Raw genomic sequence first — 17,576 nt, forward strand, 5'->3', positions numbered from 1 at the left:
AAAGTTGGTACTCTTTTTAGGCTATAGCTGTAGCGCCAGTTAATTTGGGGACAATACAAATTGTTCATATATGGCAAGAGTTTAGGTTGTGTGTGTCCAGGCATACAGTTCAGCTGGGCCAAGTTCTGAGCTTCTAAAAAGTTTAACCTATTACTATTTGACTTAGCTTTTATAGGTAGGATTTGGGATCTTTGGCTGAGCGATAACCACAGTGCGCATGACAGAATATCCCTGCTTATTTCTTTATCAACCTGACAGCTCAGACGTGTTTCTTTTAGTCAATCCTAGCATACAGACCCAAGCCAAAAAGAAAGCAGAGTTTCTGGATAAGTTGTTCCAGAAATTAAATACTTGTTACATTAAAACAAATTAAATGCTGCACCCTATTTCTACTGTGACTCCATCTCTCTTCAGCTTTCCACTGCTGGGTTTCATCAAGCCTCTTCTGTTATATTAAACAGTTGTTTGTTATGAACTTATACAATGTAAATAAAAATCATAGGCAGTGCGTGCAGAGGAACAGAGCCGTAAAATCATGGAGAGGCAAAAAAGGGGCTAAAGTCAAAAAAAAGTGGCAGAAGACAACATGTAGCAGATCCAAATAACCAATTTACATATAATGGGGTACATTATCTTCCCCATTTAGGACCAATGAAGGGTAATGTGGTAGGTATCATCCAACCTCAGTGAATCCCAAATGTCTGGCATGAAAAGTTATTAGCTTCTTTGCCTTGTGCAATATATAAAGGTAAAAAGAGATGTACAAGGTGTTGTGAGGGTGACACAGGGAGCAACAGATAAAAGCGATCCTTTAGCGCAGGTAAAATGTTGGATGTCGCAACAATTCAAGGTTTTTGTATCTCTGAAGCACGTGAATATGGGTGAATAAGCCAATTGCCACTCACTCCCTGAACACAGAGATGCTGCAAAGGTGCCAAAGGCATCCTCCCAGGCTGTGAAAGGCCACAAGAAAATGTCACTGCCTGTTTTTTAGAGGAGTTCAAGAACATGACTTCCTCATCATGCAAATGTAATTCTCTCCCCACTGGAGATGGCCAATCCACTGGGAACACCAAAATAACGATGCTGTTGGAAAAATACTCAGGCAGGAGTCTTTATTGGTGTTGGACATCACTATTCTGAATTTCAGCTGCCATCTGTGGTTATGGTCAGCTGTGGTGCCCCAACCCATCACCCACAGGGCAGACCTTCACAGCTGTCTGATAGAAAGGCACACATCACCATAAAGCTCTTACAGGAGTGCGTGGCAACAAGATAGGCTCCACAGCTTCAGGAGTCCTGGCACTGTCTTGTAGGAGTCCTCAGAGTGAAGGCTGTGAGGTGGTAACACCTACAGAGTTGGAAGTGGCTGATGGGGAGCAGCCTCCATCTCTGCTGCTGAAGCCAAACTAAGGTGCAGAAGGGATTCATGTTCTCTGCCTCAGAAGGAGAGATCATCAGCTCAGTACATTTCATCTGAAACACTCGCTGGATAAAACATATGAAACATGACAGCAGCAAAGACAAGCATACAATTCTGCCTTTTCCCCCACCCCACAAAAGTCACACTTCATCTCAACGTCCTGTTCGCTCAGTGAAGCCTTGGAGCCTTGAAACTGTCTAGGAGAGATGAAGAATGCTTCTGTCCTAAAAAAGCTCCTCACCTCAGGAACCGGGCACTCTGCTTGTCTGTTACAGGTGTAAAGCTCTTCAAGTGAGCGAGGTGGTCTGAGGACGTCCAGTGACGCTTTACTTGCTGACCAGAATTCATATATAATGCCTGAAGTCCTTCCTTCCTACCTTCCTTCCTTCCCCTTGTCTCAAATGCAATTTCCAGGACCTCTGCTTGCCTATCTCCATCACAGCCATTTGTACATGGGATGATGTTATTCTAGTAGGTGCCGTCTGGTCAAAGGCTGGCACCAAGGTATCAGTGGATCTCTTGTGCCATTCAAGCACAGCCCAAGATTTCATAAGCAAGAACTGAAATATCACGCTGTGCAATATTACAAATAAGCTGTCCAAGAAAGACCAGATGGCACCACTGTGCCAAGGACAAGCAAAGATATTAAGATGTCAGAGTATGAACCAAGTCAGCCTGAGCTACTGAATTTGTGCCATTTCTGAACACTATTCTCAGAAATGAGAAACAAGCTGTCCTATAATACACTGCAGAAATATTCCTGAAAAGTGCACTTCCACAAAGCTCTGTGAACCCAGGATGCTCCCCTAAGGCATCCTAGTCCCACACAAGGAGGAGTGTGCATAAGTGTACATAACAATATATGTGTGTGCAAAACATAACAGCAACTCCACTTGCAGTACTCAATTACTGCTCTACAGTGCTGTCTCTTTTCTCTATTGACTAACATGGGAGTGGGGTAACAGCGCTCAAGATACAGTACTGTGGATGGAGACCATTAGGGGTCACTTTCTAGTTTAGTCTAAGCAAGCAGGGTGGTTTTTTTTTTTTTTTTTTTGAGCAAGGGGAGGGGGTGGGAAGAAGGGATCAGGGTAACTATTACAACAAAACATAATTTTTGTTGCATTTGTTCAAAACAGAAATGTTCAAAACATTCAGCTGTGACTCGCTACTGTAGCTTCCACAAAAGAAGCATTCAATTTAATATGTGAGACTCATAACCAACTCACACAGTGCAATAGTTCACATCGGTTAAAAGAAAAAAAATTCTGCTGGAAGCACAGGCAAGTAGCAGTGTCAATTTTTCATTAACCTACAGCCACTGTCTCTACAGACTTACAGCTATAAGTAAGATTGCTGTTATAATTTCTTCTGGTCCCTAAGGGGAGGGGAAAAAACTTCACAAAACTTTTAAGGTCATTAAAAAAAAAAAAAACTTAAATTGGAGGTAGTTTCAGTTTACTTTCATATTTCAAAATCAAATCTTAGCTTCAGCCTCACATCAAAGCAGAAATGTCAGTTGCTTTGTTTCTACATCTTCCATGAAAGAAGTTCCAGCTTATACAAGAACTGAATGCCAAGTAAATACACTTTCCCAGGGAACAAAGGCAGCTTTTTGGTTTGTTTTAAACATATGTAAATAGAGTCCCAGGAGCTGATCTGCCTGTCACTTCAACCAGGTTTACACTCATGCCATTCTAGTTGACTGACCCTGGGGTACCTTAGGTCAGAATTGCAAACCTTTCCCTCCCCAGTTCTCCAACCACTCTTTTCAAGCAGCCACTTGAGCCTTTTCCCTCCAGCCTCACACCTCAGCCAGGGGGAAACCGTTGTTTTGCTAGTGAGGTGTTTTTTCTAATAGCTCTAGTTACAAAAATCACAGAAATACTTTGGTCCTCTTTGTCATAGTCAGCTTTCAGCTGGTAAGAGATCAGTATCTGGCAATATGACTACTATCAATAAACAGTCATGGGCTGTGTTCCCACAAACTGGCAGTATATTAAAAACTGAAAGTACCTTCTGGTTCATGGTTAAGATTACAGGGTGCAGGGAGGGAACAGGAATGCATTGATCAGATAACAAAAAAAGCCATTTTTCTTAACAGGACAGCACCATCAGGCTCATGATGATGAAGGATTTCTCCTTCTTCAGTACCAGGCATTTAAACAGGGAGTCATTTTTCACAAAGCCAGAAGACAACAGAGGAGTACAATTCTCTTGCACTCACATCTCCTGTAACTCACGTTTTTGTATTTAATAAAAGTGGATCAGTGCAAAATTAAGAGCACTTATAATGCCTGTCATCTCCAAATCATCTGGGTTATATCTCAATCTCCAGCACTCATTTTGGGTGTAATGCTGGGTAGTACTGAGGGATGCATCATTTTATAGGCTATGCATAAGCCACAACCAAAGAAAATCCTCAAAAAGAATACAAAAAGCCTCAATTTTGACTGGCCAACTTAGCATAACTTACTGATAATTCAAATCACTCTGGTATTATTCGCTGTTTTCTTCTCCCTGCTTATTTCATCTCCTGACAAGTTTACAAAGAAAAGAACGGAGTTGAGCTTAGCTGCATTACATCCAATATGCTGCCTACACAAACGCCAGAGAAGCTGAATGAACCCCAGAACATATGGCACTCTGCTGACAGAGCTCAGAAACTGGTTCTGCATGAGCAACAAGGAACATCTTGAAACGCAGAAGACATATGTGTTTTAGGAAGAAGATTGAAGTGTTTCATAATAAAACAGGACAAAGTGAAATACAAGTGCTGTATAAAATTTTAATTAAAAACTGGTTTTACCCCTCAACGTGAATATACAATATGTTTCACAGATGGATTTCATATTTAAGTATTATCCAAACCAAAAACGTAAATGAGACAAAGACTTCAAAAATGGCACAGAGGCTAAAATGTATGTAAACACTAGCTGACTGTGGTGAAAACAAGGCAGGCAGGGAAAGCAACCTCTTAGCAATTGTTTACTACTGGGGTACTGAATGAAACAGTTCATACAACTGCAGTCTTTATAATTACAAAATTAGCTCAACATCTAAAACTTCACGTCAGTGTAACAATACAAATACAAACATTAGAATTTACCACAGTTCAGTAACGTAAATGGTGCTTTTGTTACTTAAACACATATTTATATAAGTTTCACTGCTCGTTTTACACATCCACAATTCCTGGTACGTAAATGCATAAAACATGGAAAGCCATGCATCGAACCACTCACAGATGAAATCTACCCCCTGCTCTCCACCTCCCACCCCTCTTCATATAAAGCAATCTCCGTTCGGTGGTATCAGTTCTACAGGATTACACAAATGCCTGACCACAGGAAAACCAAAAATTGTGCTGTATATCCTCAGGATCAGTACATTCTGATGAACCAAAAGGGACCTTTTTTGTAACTGTGAACTCTCACTTGAAAAGGATAGAAGGCGGCTCAGATCACTACATCTCAGGCTGCAGAGAGCTCGCTGCAGAGTCCAAAGCAATCACACAGAAACGAGTGGAAATACACACGAAGGAAAGGCACCATCTCCACATTGATCAAGCAAAAAGAAGGACTGCAATTCCTCCATGTTGTCATCCAGACAAATTATCACTGCACTTGAGAGAATTTCTCTTTCAAGACAAACACAGGAAACAAACTGTACATCCTTTGGTCAAATGGGTGAAATCAAGCCAGTATCGTTAATAAAAGCAGGTACAGCCTTTACAGAGTTTTGATTGAAGAGACTTTTAATTCCATGGACAAAGTAGTAGAAACCGGTGCAACGGGGTTTGCATTCAATATTCCATTGCATAACAGAAATTGGAATTATTAAACATTCTTGATCACTTCCCACACCATCCGGTTTGTGGAAACCCAAAAGAACCAGGCACCATCACCTAAACCAGGCATCGCTTTTGTCAGTGAGGTAGCTCATTAAGAGCATCCACAGAAGTGCTGTTCACTCTTAGCTTCAACACAGGTTTACTGGCACGAAGAAGCTAAATGGCTTTCCCTAAGTTTCATTGATTAAAAAGTTTCCCCAAATTCCTTGATTCGTAAACAAATCTCTCTTGAGATTTTTCTCAAGCATCCCGATAATGAGCATTTTGCAACCAGGCAAGCAACTGACATTGTGGTTGGCTTTCATATAACTCAGAGATTTCACATTACATGATTTATACAACTGAGTGGCCACAGCTAAAAGGCTAATTTTGTTGCATAGTTCAGTGTTTTAGAAAACAAGTGTTTAGAAACCCCCACAAGTTTCAGAATTAGGAAGACCAGACTCATATAATAATGATTATAATATGTGGCTATATGTGCAAGGCTATACCTTGCACATGGACTGAAAAAGTGGAGATTCTTTCCAACTTACTTTGACAAGCCTACGGCACAGCACAAAGTTTTCCACTGTCGAGTTATTGCACACATCACTGCATCCCCCACCTATGGGGAGAGGACAAGAACAAATGATCTGATTGATGTTAATAGTGCTGGTTAGTATACATAGTAGAAAGTACTAAGACATTATGATGATAAAAATATAACTTGTATTCAAAAATGTATCATGAGAGCAATCACTATGAATATGGAAGAGCCTGGATCATCCAGGAAATGTAAGCTAAGCAGGATACTCAATGTAAAAATTAACTCCTAAAAGTGCAGGTAGAAAGCAGTTCATTCTTTTTCTCAGTGGAGTCTCTTAGATTTAATACATTTCTATTTTGATGGGATTAAGACTCGTTTGATAGTTGCCTGATTAAAACATAATAAAACTGGGAAAATTAAAATAATACCTTTCTAGTGACCTGGAGATGGGACTTTTCAGCCAGGCTGCCACAAAATAAAATAATTTCTGTAACAACATTCATCTCAAGTTCCCAAAGCACTTTACAGTCATTTAATTAAGCTTCAGAGCACAAACTAGCCATTTCACAGCTGAGGTAACAATGACAGTGAGTTTAGCACAGACTGCTTAATACTGAGCAGAGCTAAAAGTCTGTTATTTTACAGAAATAAAAACAAACAGGTTCCCGACCGTATGGGCAGGCTTCTTTCTCTTCTCACCATTTTTGGCAAATCTCTCAGCAGTAGTAAAATTCACACATGTGATACGCAGTCTGGAAAACAGCCCTGATCACGTTCAAAACTGCTCTGGGTAGTTTGGAGGGTTCAAAGCTGATTTGGGGGTTAAATGTGGCTGCTCATCTTATTGCTACCTGTTCCCATTACTCCATCCATTCCTATGCCTCTTGCCCCTGCTTGACCAGTTAAAGCTTCCCTCCTCCTAGTTGAAAACTTAGATAAGGTAAATCATTACAGAGCTTGACATATTTTACCGCACAACAGGTCCCAGACTGAGTGATTTCCAAAGCAACTACTATTTAGCAGAGGATCCGGCACGCTACTGAAGACAGCTAGCTTGTTTGTGCAAAGCCATCCCACGATCCCAAACTGAACAAAGTTACTTGTAGCAAAGGGGGAAGGGAGGAAATTATAGGTGGACTCTAACTTATTCAAATGAAAAATATTTAAATACTGTTCTGATTATACTGCATACTGCAAGCAACACCGGAAGCCATAACATTTGGTGAGAATACCCATGGGTTGTAATAACTTGGGGAGGGCAGGAGGAAGAGACAGACTCTACAGAAAACAACACTAATTCTCTCTTAATCTAGCTCATTATTTCTAGATTTGAGTAGGCAGCTTTCCTTTAGGAGGTAAAATGATGATGGTGGAATTATGCCATCCCACTGTCACTAACAGACCACTTTGTGGATGACAGAAGATAAGGAATGAGCACAGAAAATGCTATTTAAAGCTCCACTCAGGAACCTAGAAATTTGCATTTGATAGAAGGGATTTAAATTGTATTAGAAAGCAAGGTGCACTAAACAATTACAGTTTATTACTATGTTGGTTCACTGCCTGAACCTATACTTATCACATACCATGTGGCAAAGGAGCAGCAGCACTCAGTGCACTTGAGCAGCATGCATATTAATAGGAGAGCTAGCTGAGCAAACAGGGAAAGGGCCAAAAGCTTTTAAAAAACAAGTGGCTTGCAGATTTTGTGGACAGACCGGAGTAATTTGGGTCTGAAGTTATATTTCATAGAAAAGTTTTCCATTAACCAAAACGGATTTCCAGCACTGTACTTTGAAGAGAACATGCTTTGCTCTATCACAGCATATAAGCTATGGCATGACTCTGACTCAAGAGAGAAACACATATTCTGCAGCAGCTGATTCAGAAAGACCTTATACACACCCTCTGCCTTAGCAGTCAGATCAGGGCCAAAGATACTTACAGTCTATCTGCTTCACTTGTTGTCATGCCGCACATGGAGGCAACAGAGTGAGAACGTTCCTACTGGTCAAAGTAGTATGACACCACTTCTCACATTGAATTCCCCATATGAAATATAGACTAAAAGACCCATTTATGTAGAAATCACAGGCTGCCATATTTACCATATGCTTACCTTCTTTAGTTAGGGCAACAGAATGAAACATACCCCAGTTGTTCCTCTGGACCCTCCAAAGCGTTACCCTGTTTTTTCACAGTGGCCTCCAACCTTCTTCATCCCCTCCTTGTTTCTTGATTTCCTGGCAACTTGTGTCCTTGGTCATCCATACAAAGAGCTTGAGCATTCAGGCCTTCCCACACATTGAACTAACAGAGATAGAAATCTGCAATGCTGGAGTGCCAGGGAGGGGAAAACTGAACACTGAATACTTCTATGTCACAGAACGAGATTCAGCCAAAGGGGAGCAGCCAACCTTCTGACACTAACTTTTACCAAGCTATGACATTAGGGAGGCCAAATATAGAGAGTATTGAATGAAGGCTAGGGGATGCCATGAGAAGAAATGCAAATCTTGAAGGCGCCAACACATACGGGAAAACCACAGCAACTTTCAGATTTCAATAAATTCACTTTATACCAAAAGCTTGGAAAGAGTCCCTCAGAATGCACTCTGCCTATTCAGGCAGGTTTCTGTATGTCTACTTTCCTTAGCAGCAAGAAGAAAGAAACTATTCCTTTATGGACTAATATAGGGTCACAGGAACAGGGTAATGGACGAATACCAGGTACTGGTGCTGTAACACTCTATGGTCACCATGTCCTCAGCAGCACAGCTTGGACAAGTTTTATTTTTCACTTCTAAAGAAAAAAAAAAAAGTGTACTACTTCTCAATAGTGACTCAACACTTATCTACAGCATAAGACTGAACAACTAATGCCCTTTGAAAGCACTAATGTGCTAAATGGCATCAGGGACAGGAAGTTATCAGTGTTAATCCACTTCAACTGGGTTAACTGTTACAAGGAATAGAAATGTCTATATGCAAGACACCTCCTCTGAGAGTCCCCCTTCCTGAAACAGAAGCACACAGCCTTTCAACGTGCTTTCCCACTAGCATAGCTGCTCACCAACTGCTTTCTCAAATCAATTATGTTGTCTCAGCGTTAAAGGACGGAAGGCGGGGTAGACCAACTTTTTGTTTATCTAGGCATGCTGGCAGGTTACAGTCATATGTTCCGCCATCTGTACTGCCAGCTTTATCCTTTATCCAATCGTAACAGGTAAAATGGCATTGGGGTAACCGAATCTGTTCTCTCAGTCAGAGAAGGAGCCACAATATGCAATTGTTTTTTCCCCATTTTAAAAAGAAGCAGGAGATGGACACTCTTGCCCTTTTAAAAAATTCGGTTTTTCAATAGATGGGCAATTTGCCCTGGTCTGTTAATGTGGGATCTGTTCAATGCAAAGCTGAAAAGGTTCCGTCTCTTGGGAAAGCATTGAACTGCTGATGAACATTTGGTGGCCTTTAGCAAAAAGGATGCAATTTCTGCCAACAGGATCCCAGCAGGCTGGTAAGGATAAGCTCCAAATTAGGTAGGATTGTGATGCAGGGACTTCAGAAGGCCTGAACTGGGTATATGAGCTTGCTGACTAGCTCCAATCCCACCCCCTCATCGCCCTTTTCTTATCTGTATTTTTAAAATTACAAGTATGTTGGCAAATATCATGGTTGCATTCAAGAGAACCTGGAAACTTGCAAGTGCACAGGGTATGTGAAGAACTTCCTTCTGATAAAAAGACTACTGGGCTAGGCAGGTTTCTTTTAAAATGTTACAGTATTAGAAAATTTGTTACTAACGGTGCTTGAAACCTCTTTGAAAGCATGTCTATAGGTCAGTATGTTGCTTTTTCCTTCTGCCTTTCTCAACAATAAACATTCCAAAGGCAATATTCTAAAAAACAATTCCCTCTTTCCCAAAGCAGACACTTTTATATCAACACATACATTCACCCTTCCCCTTTAGACTGCCTCTCTGAACACTAAAACATATTACTTTTTCAACCAATTCTATTTATGTTACTAACTAGTTATAATGATTTTTTAAAAAGTTGACTGCAGCTGAAACCTGACTTGATGTCAGACAAGAATATCCAGCAGAACTATTAGTCTTCAAATGACTATCTTCTGATGTCTGAAAGGAGCGACACAGCTTGATTAACTAGGAAGAAGCTTAGTTTTTGTTTGTTTTTAAGTACTTCCCCATTTGGCAACTCAGGCCCAAAACCCCATAGCTCAGCAACCCTGCCTAAACATAATTACACCTTAAAAATAGAGTACAAATATTTGTTACATAAAAATATTTTCATTAAAAATATGAACACTGTGTACTGTGCATTTCCAGGCAAATTGCTATCACGAATGGGTTTTTTGGTCTGAAAGAGTGCCAGAAGCTTTTTGGTACATGTTTCTGTATATTTTCTCCAGACTGTCTTCAAAGATCGCTCTGTGAGGCTTCCCTTTGTATACAGCTGCATGACTGGACCAATATTCACCATTATCCAAGTGAACAGTGGCGTTCTGCTGCACTGGTGAACTGTTAACACAAAGAGGCAAAGCAATAATCATCAAATCAAGAGAAGTAAGAGGAGTCAGAGCACAAAAACATCAGAAACCCAGAGTAAAGCTGCTAACCACAGATCACCTTTCGCAAATAGAAATAAAAGCTGCACTGCAGCTACTTCTAAGAAACGGGAGCCCCATGTTATTCACTCACACAAATTCTCCCCCACATAACCAAGTGCACTTGATAACGTCTCCTAAATAGAAAGAGAATTGATTTTCAAATAGCATGCACTCATTTTGCTATATTTTGATAGGCAGTGTGACTAGGCACTGAGCCTATGCAATAAAAACACAGTAGGATTTTTGTGTCATTCGAAGGTCAAAATGTAACCATAAGCAGTTATTTCAATATGAAGACAATCTATCTGAGGTATATTAAATTACTGTGGATGCAGCTGTAAAGTGTTCTATTAGAAGCATCTGGGATTAAGTATTCTACATTACAGTGTAACGGCAATCGAGTATTCCTTTCCCACCCCATCTTCTGTGTCACTGTTTTAACACTAAACACAAATAGATTCTCATATTTCTGTTTCTTTGAGAAATTATTATTTCCTAGATCTATGAGGCAAAATTTATTCTTGGAAAACCATTATGAAACACTGCCAGATTTGAAGCATGTATACGCAGACTTCATAACTGTCTGCCTTCTCTCGAACCTTTGAAAGAAAAGGTTGTGCTATATAATGAAATGAGCCATTTTCCTGTAATAAAGCATAAAACTAGATCAAAATTCATAAGCAAAAAATGACTACTGAGGTGACATCTTTCACATCTGCTCAGAGATTGAGACACTTAAAAATTAGGACTGAGTTATCCTCAGCCTTCTGAGAAGGTTCTCAGTCTGGGAAAATAAACTGGAAATGTGAAACTTAATGGTGGCCATCTTCACCTAGGAAATGGTTTAAATTTCAAATGGAAGTTTTACATTTTGTTATATACATACCATCTGTTAATCTAGTATGGTCAAACCAGTTGCTAAACTTTTGTCCTCAAGTTAATATCAGCAAACTCATGACAAAATTGAAAGAATCCTCCCATGAAAGCACTCACATATATGCTTTTAGCTAGCTACAGCAAGACGTAATCAGGTTTTCACTTTAAGAAAGGAAAATGGTGAGGGAAGAAGAGAAAGATGTAGGGACAGTTTTTCAAATTCACATTTCTAAGCCTCCACGGTCCCATGGAAAACAGAAGGAGGAATAGCTTCTGCACTTAGATTTCTTATATTCAAATCACAGAATCACAGAATGGTTGAGATTGGAAGGGACCTCTGGAGATCATCTAGTCCAACCTCCCTGCTCAAGCAGGGTCCTCTAGAGCACGTTGCCCAGGATCACGTCCAGGCAGGTTTTGACTGTCTCCAGGGAAGGAGACTCCACATCCTCTCTGGGCAACCTGTTCCAGTGCTCTGTCACCCTCACAGTCAAGAAGTTTTTTCTCTCAGGTTTAGATGGAACTTCCTGTGGTTCAGTTTCTGCCCGTTGCCTCTTGTCCTGTTGCTGGGCACCACGGAGAAGAGTCTGGCCCCATCCTCTTGACACCCTCCTTTCAGATACTTGTACATGTTGATCAGATCGCCTCTCAGTCTTCTCTTCTCCAGGCTAAACAGGCCCAGCTCTCTCAGCCTTTCTTCATAGGAGAGATGCTCCAGTCCCCTAATCGTCTTTGTAGCCCTAAATACTATGGTGATGCCAATCTCCACCACATGAAACAACAATATCTGTATGAGACTCCAAAATTAAAGATGAGAAAGGTCACTTTTACACTTTTGAAAAAGTCAAGCCTCAACATTTTAGTTCAGTCAACAGCATGAAGAAAATTTAAATCTGTTTATCATCCTAGACACAGTGAACAGTACCCTACAGTTTGGACACAAAGAAATCAATATATGCAACAGCCAAAATAACAGGAAAGTTATACAGGTCTATGTTAAATGTAGACAGGTCAATACAACTGGACACCATCGGCAACTGAACTTAACTTCTGCTTTCTTTCCACAGCTTGTATCACCTCACTTCTGATAGAGCCTTCTCAGTCCAACAAATAGGCACTGAACTAGGAGACACATTTGTATACAATCTCATGAACAGCTCCGATATACTTTTCTTCAGAATCCACTTCCTACAGTCAGCGTTATGCTTGCACTTTTTTCTACTAAAAGCTTATCTACTTAGAGAAAACCCAAATCCAACAATTTTAACTGCAGTAGGAGGAAAGTATCAAATAATAATAGTAACTTTTGCAAATTCCTTATTCTGTTTCTGACAAAGACTTAAAAGACATACGCTTCATTATCTTTTTGTGTATTTCCATTAGTCAGTCCTTGCACATGAGATACATAGCACTGGTGTGGACAAAGATACAGCCAAGCTAAGGAAGAGTCCTGTCTCAACTGCAGACCATCTGAATATGAGCTAAGCAATCTGGGAATTACACTCACAAATCATATTAACAGCAGGATTTCTGCACGCAACTCCCTGCTCTGAAATACCTGTCATATGCTTTTGTTCTCTCATACATCTCCTTTAGGAGTCCCAGAAGTTCTTTTCTGAGTGAGTCATATACTAAATATTTCACAAAACATGGACCTTTTCTTCACTCCCAGTGGTTTTCAGTCATCTACTTTACTGCCAACATTTGGTCGACAGTACCATGTCCTTCTCTGAACTCTGTCTCTGTCCTTGTATCTTGTTTATGAGCACTGTGGCAAACACTCGGCAGTCAGACTGTCCTTGAGTCCTTATGTGTCTCTCCTTTTTGTGAGCAGGATTAGTGCTGCCAGCCTCTAAACTCAAGGAACTGTCCTTTCCCAACTCGAATGCCACATTTCATACCCCCCCCATCATCTCTTGATGCTGCAGTATTAGGATTTGCTTCTTCTTTTCCCATGGTCTTCAGTTTTAGCATCAAAATCCCAAAGCTGCCCCAAAAAGAAAAACTTGCGCTTTCTCTCTCACCAAAACATCCTACACATTTTACTTGCAGAAGCTGTCAGGGCAAAGTACAAAGTAGGAAAGAACACAGGAGTGAATATAGGTAGAGAAATGCTGACAACTTCAGTAGCAACTTCATGCAAATGTGCAAATGTGAAAATCTAAGATTTATTTTATATCTTGTGCAGAGGTGACTACAAATTACAGGAATTAAAAAAAAAAAAGCCAAAAAAAATTAGTGAACTTAGAGCTTTTTGAATTACCTTCCTGTCAATGGTATACAGTGGTGATTCATGAGGCCGTTGTTACAAAATAATGCATATTTAATTATCAAAAGAAAACCTTTTAAAGTCTCAAATTTAGCACCATAGTTTTAGAATTTTTCTCTCAATATAAGTCAAAATAGAAAAGCCATACAACCCAACAATGTTTTACATTACTTAACATCATTCCTCCAATGAGTACCCAAAGCATTTTATAAAATATGGAGTGCATACATAGAGAATCTCAACAGCAATCCACTTCTACTACAGAGGTTGTCAAAATCAAATCAAACAATACACTTTAAGTAAAATATTAGAATGAAACCTTAATCACACATCTGAAGAGTACCCAGAATAATTAACCTATATAAACCAGACAAAATCTCAGGTTTTCAAGATCTCTGATGAAATATTGCATGCCGAAATGCTAAAGTGTAGTCTATGTTTTTGCTGTATTTTTTAAGATGCTTTCTCTTTTCCAGGCACGTCCTTTGAAAAAAAGGCAAATTACTAAACACATTTAAGCTTATTTTTGCACTTCTAATTTAAAAAGTATAGTCAAATGGTTATTTTTAAGGTTACATATGCACCCTAGTTGGGCTGGAAAAAACCCCAAAACTACCGCCCAAAGATCATTTTCATGACCAAGTCCAGTTCCAAAATCAGGGTTTTATGAAGACTATACTGACACAGTGCCAGACAGCATGAAAGGCATAATTAACTGTATTTTGCTTTTAGGTGAAAAGGCTTGGTAGGACGAACTCCTACCAAAGCCTTTCCTCTGTGCAATGTATTACATAGCTCAAAATAGGAAGTGAAATTTTAAGCTAAATTTAAAGGGCAATACCATGAGTATCACAGTTCTGTACTGGTCAGAGAAAAACTCCATACCTGCTCTGCAGTTCGCTCATGCATAAGGAGGCTTTATGTGAAAATTCTCCTATTTTAGTTAAGTCTTCTTTTGATGAGTTAGTCTCATCCTAAAACAAAACAAAGCAAAAACCAGAAATCAAATTCTCATTACCTTCGTTTCTGATTACAATGATCCCACCTCAAAAAAACCTTTTCTTTCCATTTACTAAAAGACTGTTGAAGTGCTTAGGGGGAGAAAAGGAGAAAGTGTAATGAACCAAATGCCACTTATGAACACTTTTAATTAAGTTCACCACAACATAGCTAATAATTTTCAGGTAATAAACTGGAACGAATTTCTTGGCATTGTAGAGCTAAAGAACTATACAGACAACATCAGCCTCAATTATCACCAACAAACATGTGGCATAAATGCTATGAAACCCACTGCTCACTACCTTACTTTGTGTCTTGCAGAAGAGGGAGAAAAGAACCCCAAACTTCCAGGATTCGTTAGCTTTTCATAATGAGCTACTGTTATCCACGTAAGGCACTTTACGAGACAGCAGCATTCAACACATCTAAATAATTTCATTCCACATACAGGGTTGAGAATATGCTTATTCAACTTTAAAAAATATCTGTGATATACCTAATGACCCTTTAGTGGTATTCTTAAGAGTTGCTAGAAAGCACTCTCATCTTCCAAACGCTGTATAGACGTTAATCAACCTACAGTTACCCTTTGAGGTAAGTAAGAAATAAAATACCTCCTTTGCAGTGAGCCAGTTGCTCACCTGAGACAGGATGGTAGGAATTCCATCCATATATGACCATGTTCACTCTACACTGAAGAACACAGCCACTACTTAAGAGACGACACCAAGTGATGCTTTCAGCAGAAGCCAATTGCTATAAGGATTAGGAAACAAAATAATCTTTCATGATATACAAGGAATAACTGGAAAAAGAGACTGCAGTAAAAATAAACAAGCTTTTTTTTTTTTAACACAGAACTGGGAGAGAAGACAATAAATATAATGGCAGATGGCAGTAAGATGCAGAGCAAGCTGAATGGCAGGAGTACAGATGAAGGAAAACCTAACACAATTTATTGTGGTGAACTACAAAGTAATAAGTGTGTTTGTAAACAGGAAAACTCTTCTTCCTTCAGCAGTCACACACTATAAAGCACTGAGTGGAGGAAATGGGGTACAGTGGTAAATAAAACTCTGCAGTATTTGCAAGAGGCAAATTATGTTCTGGAAAGCAGAAAAAGGTGGAAACATTATGATACTGTCAAAATATCATAGTGGAAAGCAACAGTGGACACCCTAAGGAACCTGCAGCACAGTTCCAGTCACACTATTTTTAGAGAGCACTATGGAAACAAAGTTCTGAAAAACACAGCTGGATGCTTCTGGGAATGGTTATTTAGCATTAGGCTCATTGGAATAAAACAGAATAAGAGATACTTTTAAACCTTTAGAAGTTTGGAACAGGCTCCAGACTGGAGCCAAAATCTCTTCTCTGTGGTGCCCAGCAACAGGACAAGAGGCAATGGGCAGAAACTGAACCACAGGAAGTTCCGTCTGAACCTGAGAAAAAACTTCTTCACTGTGAGGGTGACAGAGCATTGGAACAGGTTGCCCAGAGAGGTAGAGGAGTCTCCTTCCCTGGAGATATCCAAAACCCATCTGGATGTGATCCTGGGAAATATGCTCTAGGTGACCCTGCTTGAGCAGGGAGGTTGGACTAGATGATCTCCAGAGGTCCCTTCCAACCTAAACGATTCTGTGTGAAATCTTTACTCATCAAATTAGCAGTGCACTTACTAACTACTCCCTCGCTTTCAAGATGACCTGTGTGTCTCATCCACCCACTGCCTAACTACATAGCCTAGATTTTAGACCTTCTGGGGAAGCACAACACAATCCTCGTGTACTTTACAGTACTCAATGAAAGCACGTCTGACTTTTTTTTTTGGTTTGTTTAACAGGTCAGCTGCTATTACCACAACTTTCACAAGTTAGCGGCACGTGATAATTAAACACTGTGAGATCTTTTTTGTAATATCCTCTTATTCCTTTTGCTCAGTGGAAGAAAATGGACTTATGGTGCTTTTCTAATACTCTTGTGACCCGATCAGTAATTAAGGATCCAAAAGTCCTACCCAATACTCTGATGTCTGGATTTTTCAGGGCAGATACACGAGGTTTTCTGGCAGAAGAGGAATCAGAAAAGCTTCACTTCTAATTATTAATCCCTGTGTGTATTCACCATGCGTTCAGTACTGGAAGTGACCCTGCGTGCTAACAGAAAGCCAACAGAAAGCACCATGCTTTAAGAACTTAACACCATACTCTCCAATTTGTGCTCATTTGTGCAATACTGCAGCAAGAAGTGAAAATCAGCATGTTCAAGTCACTCTAGAGTAGCATAAGATTTCATTCCAATAGTTGCTTTAAGTTATGTTTAAAAAAAAATTAGTAAAATACCAAAAGAAGAAAGCAATGGGGTTCTCTTTTACCCACTATCATATTTCATAGTCATAGACTTTATGACTATACAGAGAGACAGTATAACCAGTCATTCAGCTCTCCTAACAAACTAGTAAATCTTTTATCATAAAGTCTTGGTCTGCTGTTCAAAGGAAGTAGTCAATAACCACTGGAGATAGTTTGTTCTATGCAAACTTTCATTACCTGTTCGTGCTAGACTGTTAGAAATTTCAACCTGCTATCCTAAGTTCATTGAAACATCAGAGGAGGATTTGACAAGATTTGTACCTATTTTGGAGTAGCTGAAACACAGAAAAATATGATAGGCATCTTCTATTTGACAGGTAGCAGCTCACAAGAGATCATAACATTTGTATACAAACTCAGGGAGGTAAAACACATACTATTTCACAGTATTAACATGCATCAGGAAAGGTTTTTCAGGATTTAAAGCAAAAAGAAAGCATAAAAACTAAGCTAAAAATAAAGACTTGACAGAAAACAAGAAAATAAACAGATTAAGAGTGCCTACAGGTGTCACAAGGAGCTGCCCAGAATGGCTGTATTTGATGGTGGCGGTGGTGGGGTGTCGAGATTTCAGGTCAAAGACAGATATTCTTCAGTACATCTTTCAGCAGTGGATTAAGACAAGA

At 39.7% G+C, this 17,576-nt stretch overlaps 2 protein-coding genes across 11 annotated transcripts in view; one reads left to right on the top strand and one right to left on the bottom strand.

Annotated features, from left to right (window-relative positions):
* SLC5A9 (solute carrier family 5 member 9) overlaps positions 1-3,938 on the top strand; it is a 38,808-nt gene extending 34,870 nt beyond the window's left edge. Inside the window, exon 17 of the mRNA XM_068953078.1 lies at positions 3,528-3,938. The gene's annotated coding sequence lies outside the window, so the exon portion shown is untranslated. The remainder of the gene's footprint in view (positions 1-3,527) is intronic.
* Positions 3,939-4,197: 259 nt separating this feature from the next.
* SPATA6 (spermatogenesis associated 6) overlaps positions 4,198-17,576 on the bottom strand; it is a 47,527-nt gene continuing 34,148 nt past the window's right edge. For 3 of the 10 annotated variants that reach the window (XM_068953083.1, XM_068953081.1, XM_068953080.1), the window contains 2 exons: positions 14,462-14,550; positions 10,898-12,104 (listed from right to left, as the gene is read on the bottom strand). In XM_068953083.1, the coding sequence (XP_068809184.1) occupies positions 11,798-12,104; positions 14,462-14,550 (396 nt within the window). In that variant the 3' untranslated portion in view covers positions 10,898-11,797. Of the gene's footprint in view, positions 10,343-10,897; positions 12,105-14,461; positions 14,551-17,576 lie in introns of those variants that run through there. The other 7 variants (XM_068953084.1, XM_068953082.1, XR_011142607.1 and 4 more) reach the window with 6 other exon arrangements.

Source organism: Struthio camelus, chromosome 8 (genome assembly GCF_040807025.1).
Source record: "Struthio camelus isolate bStrCam1 chromosome 8, bStrCam1.hap1, whole genome shotgun sequence".
NCBI classification, from domain to species: Eukaryota; Metazoa; Chordata; class Aves; order Struthioniformes; family Struthionidae; genus Struthio; species Struthio camelus.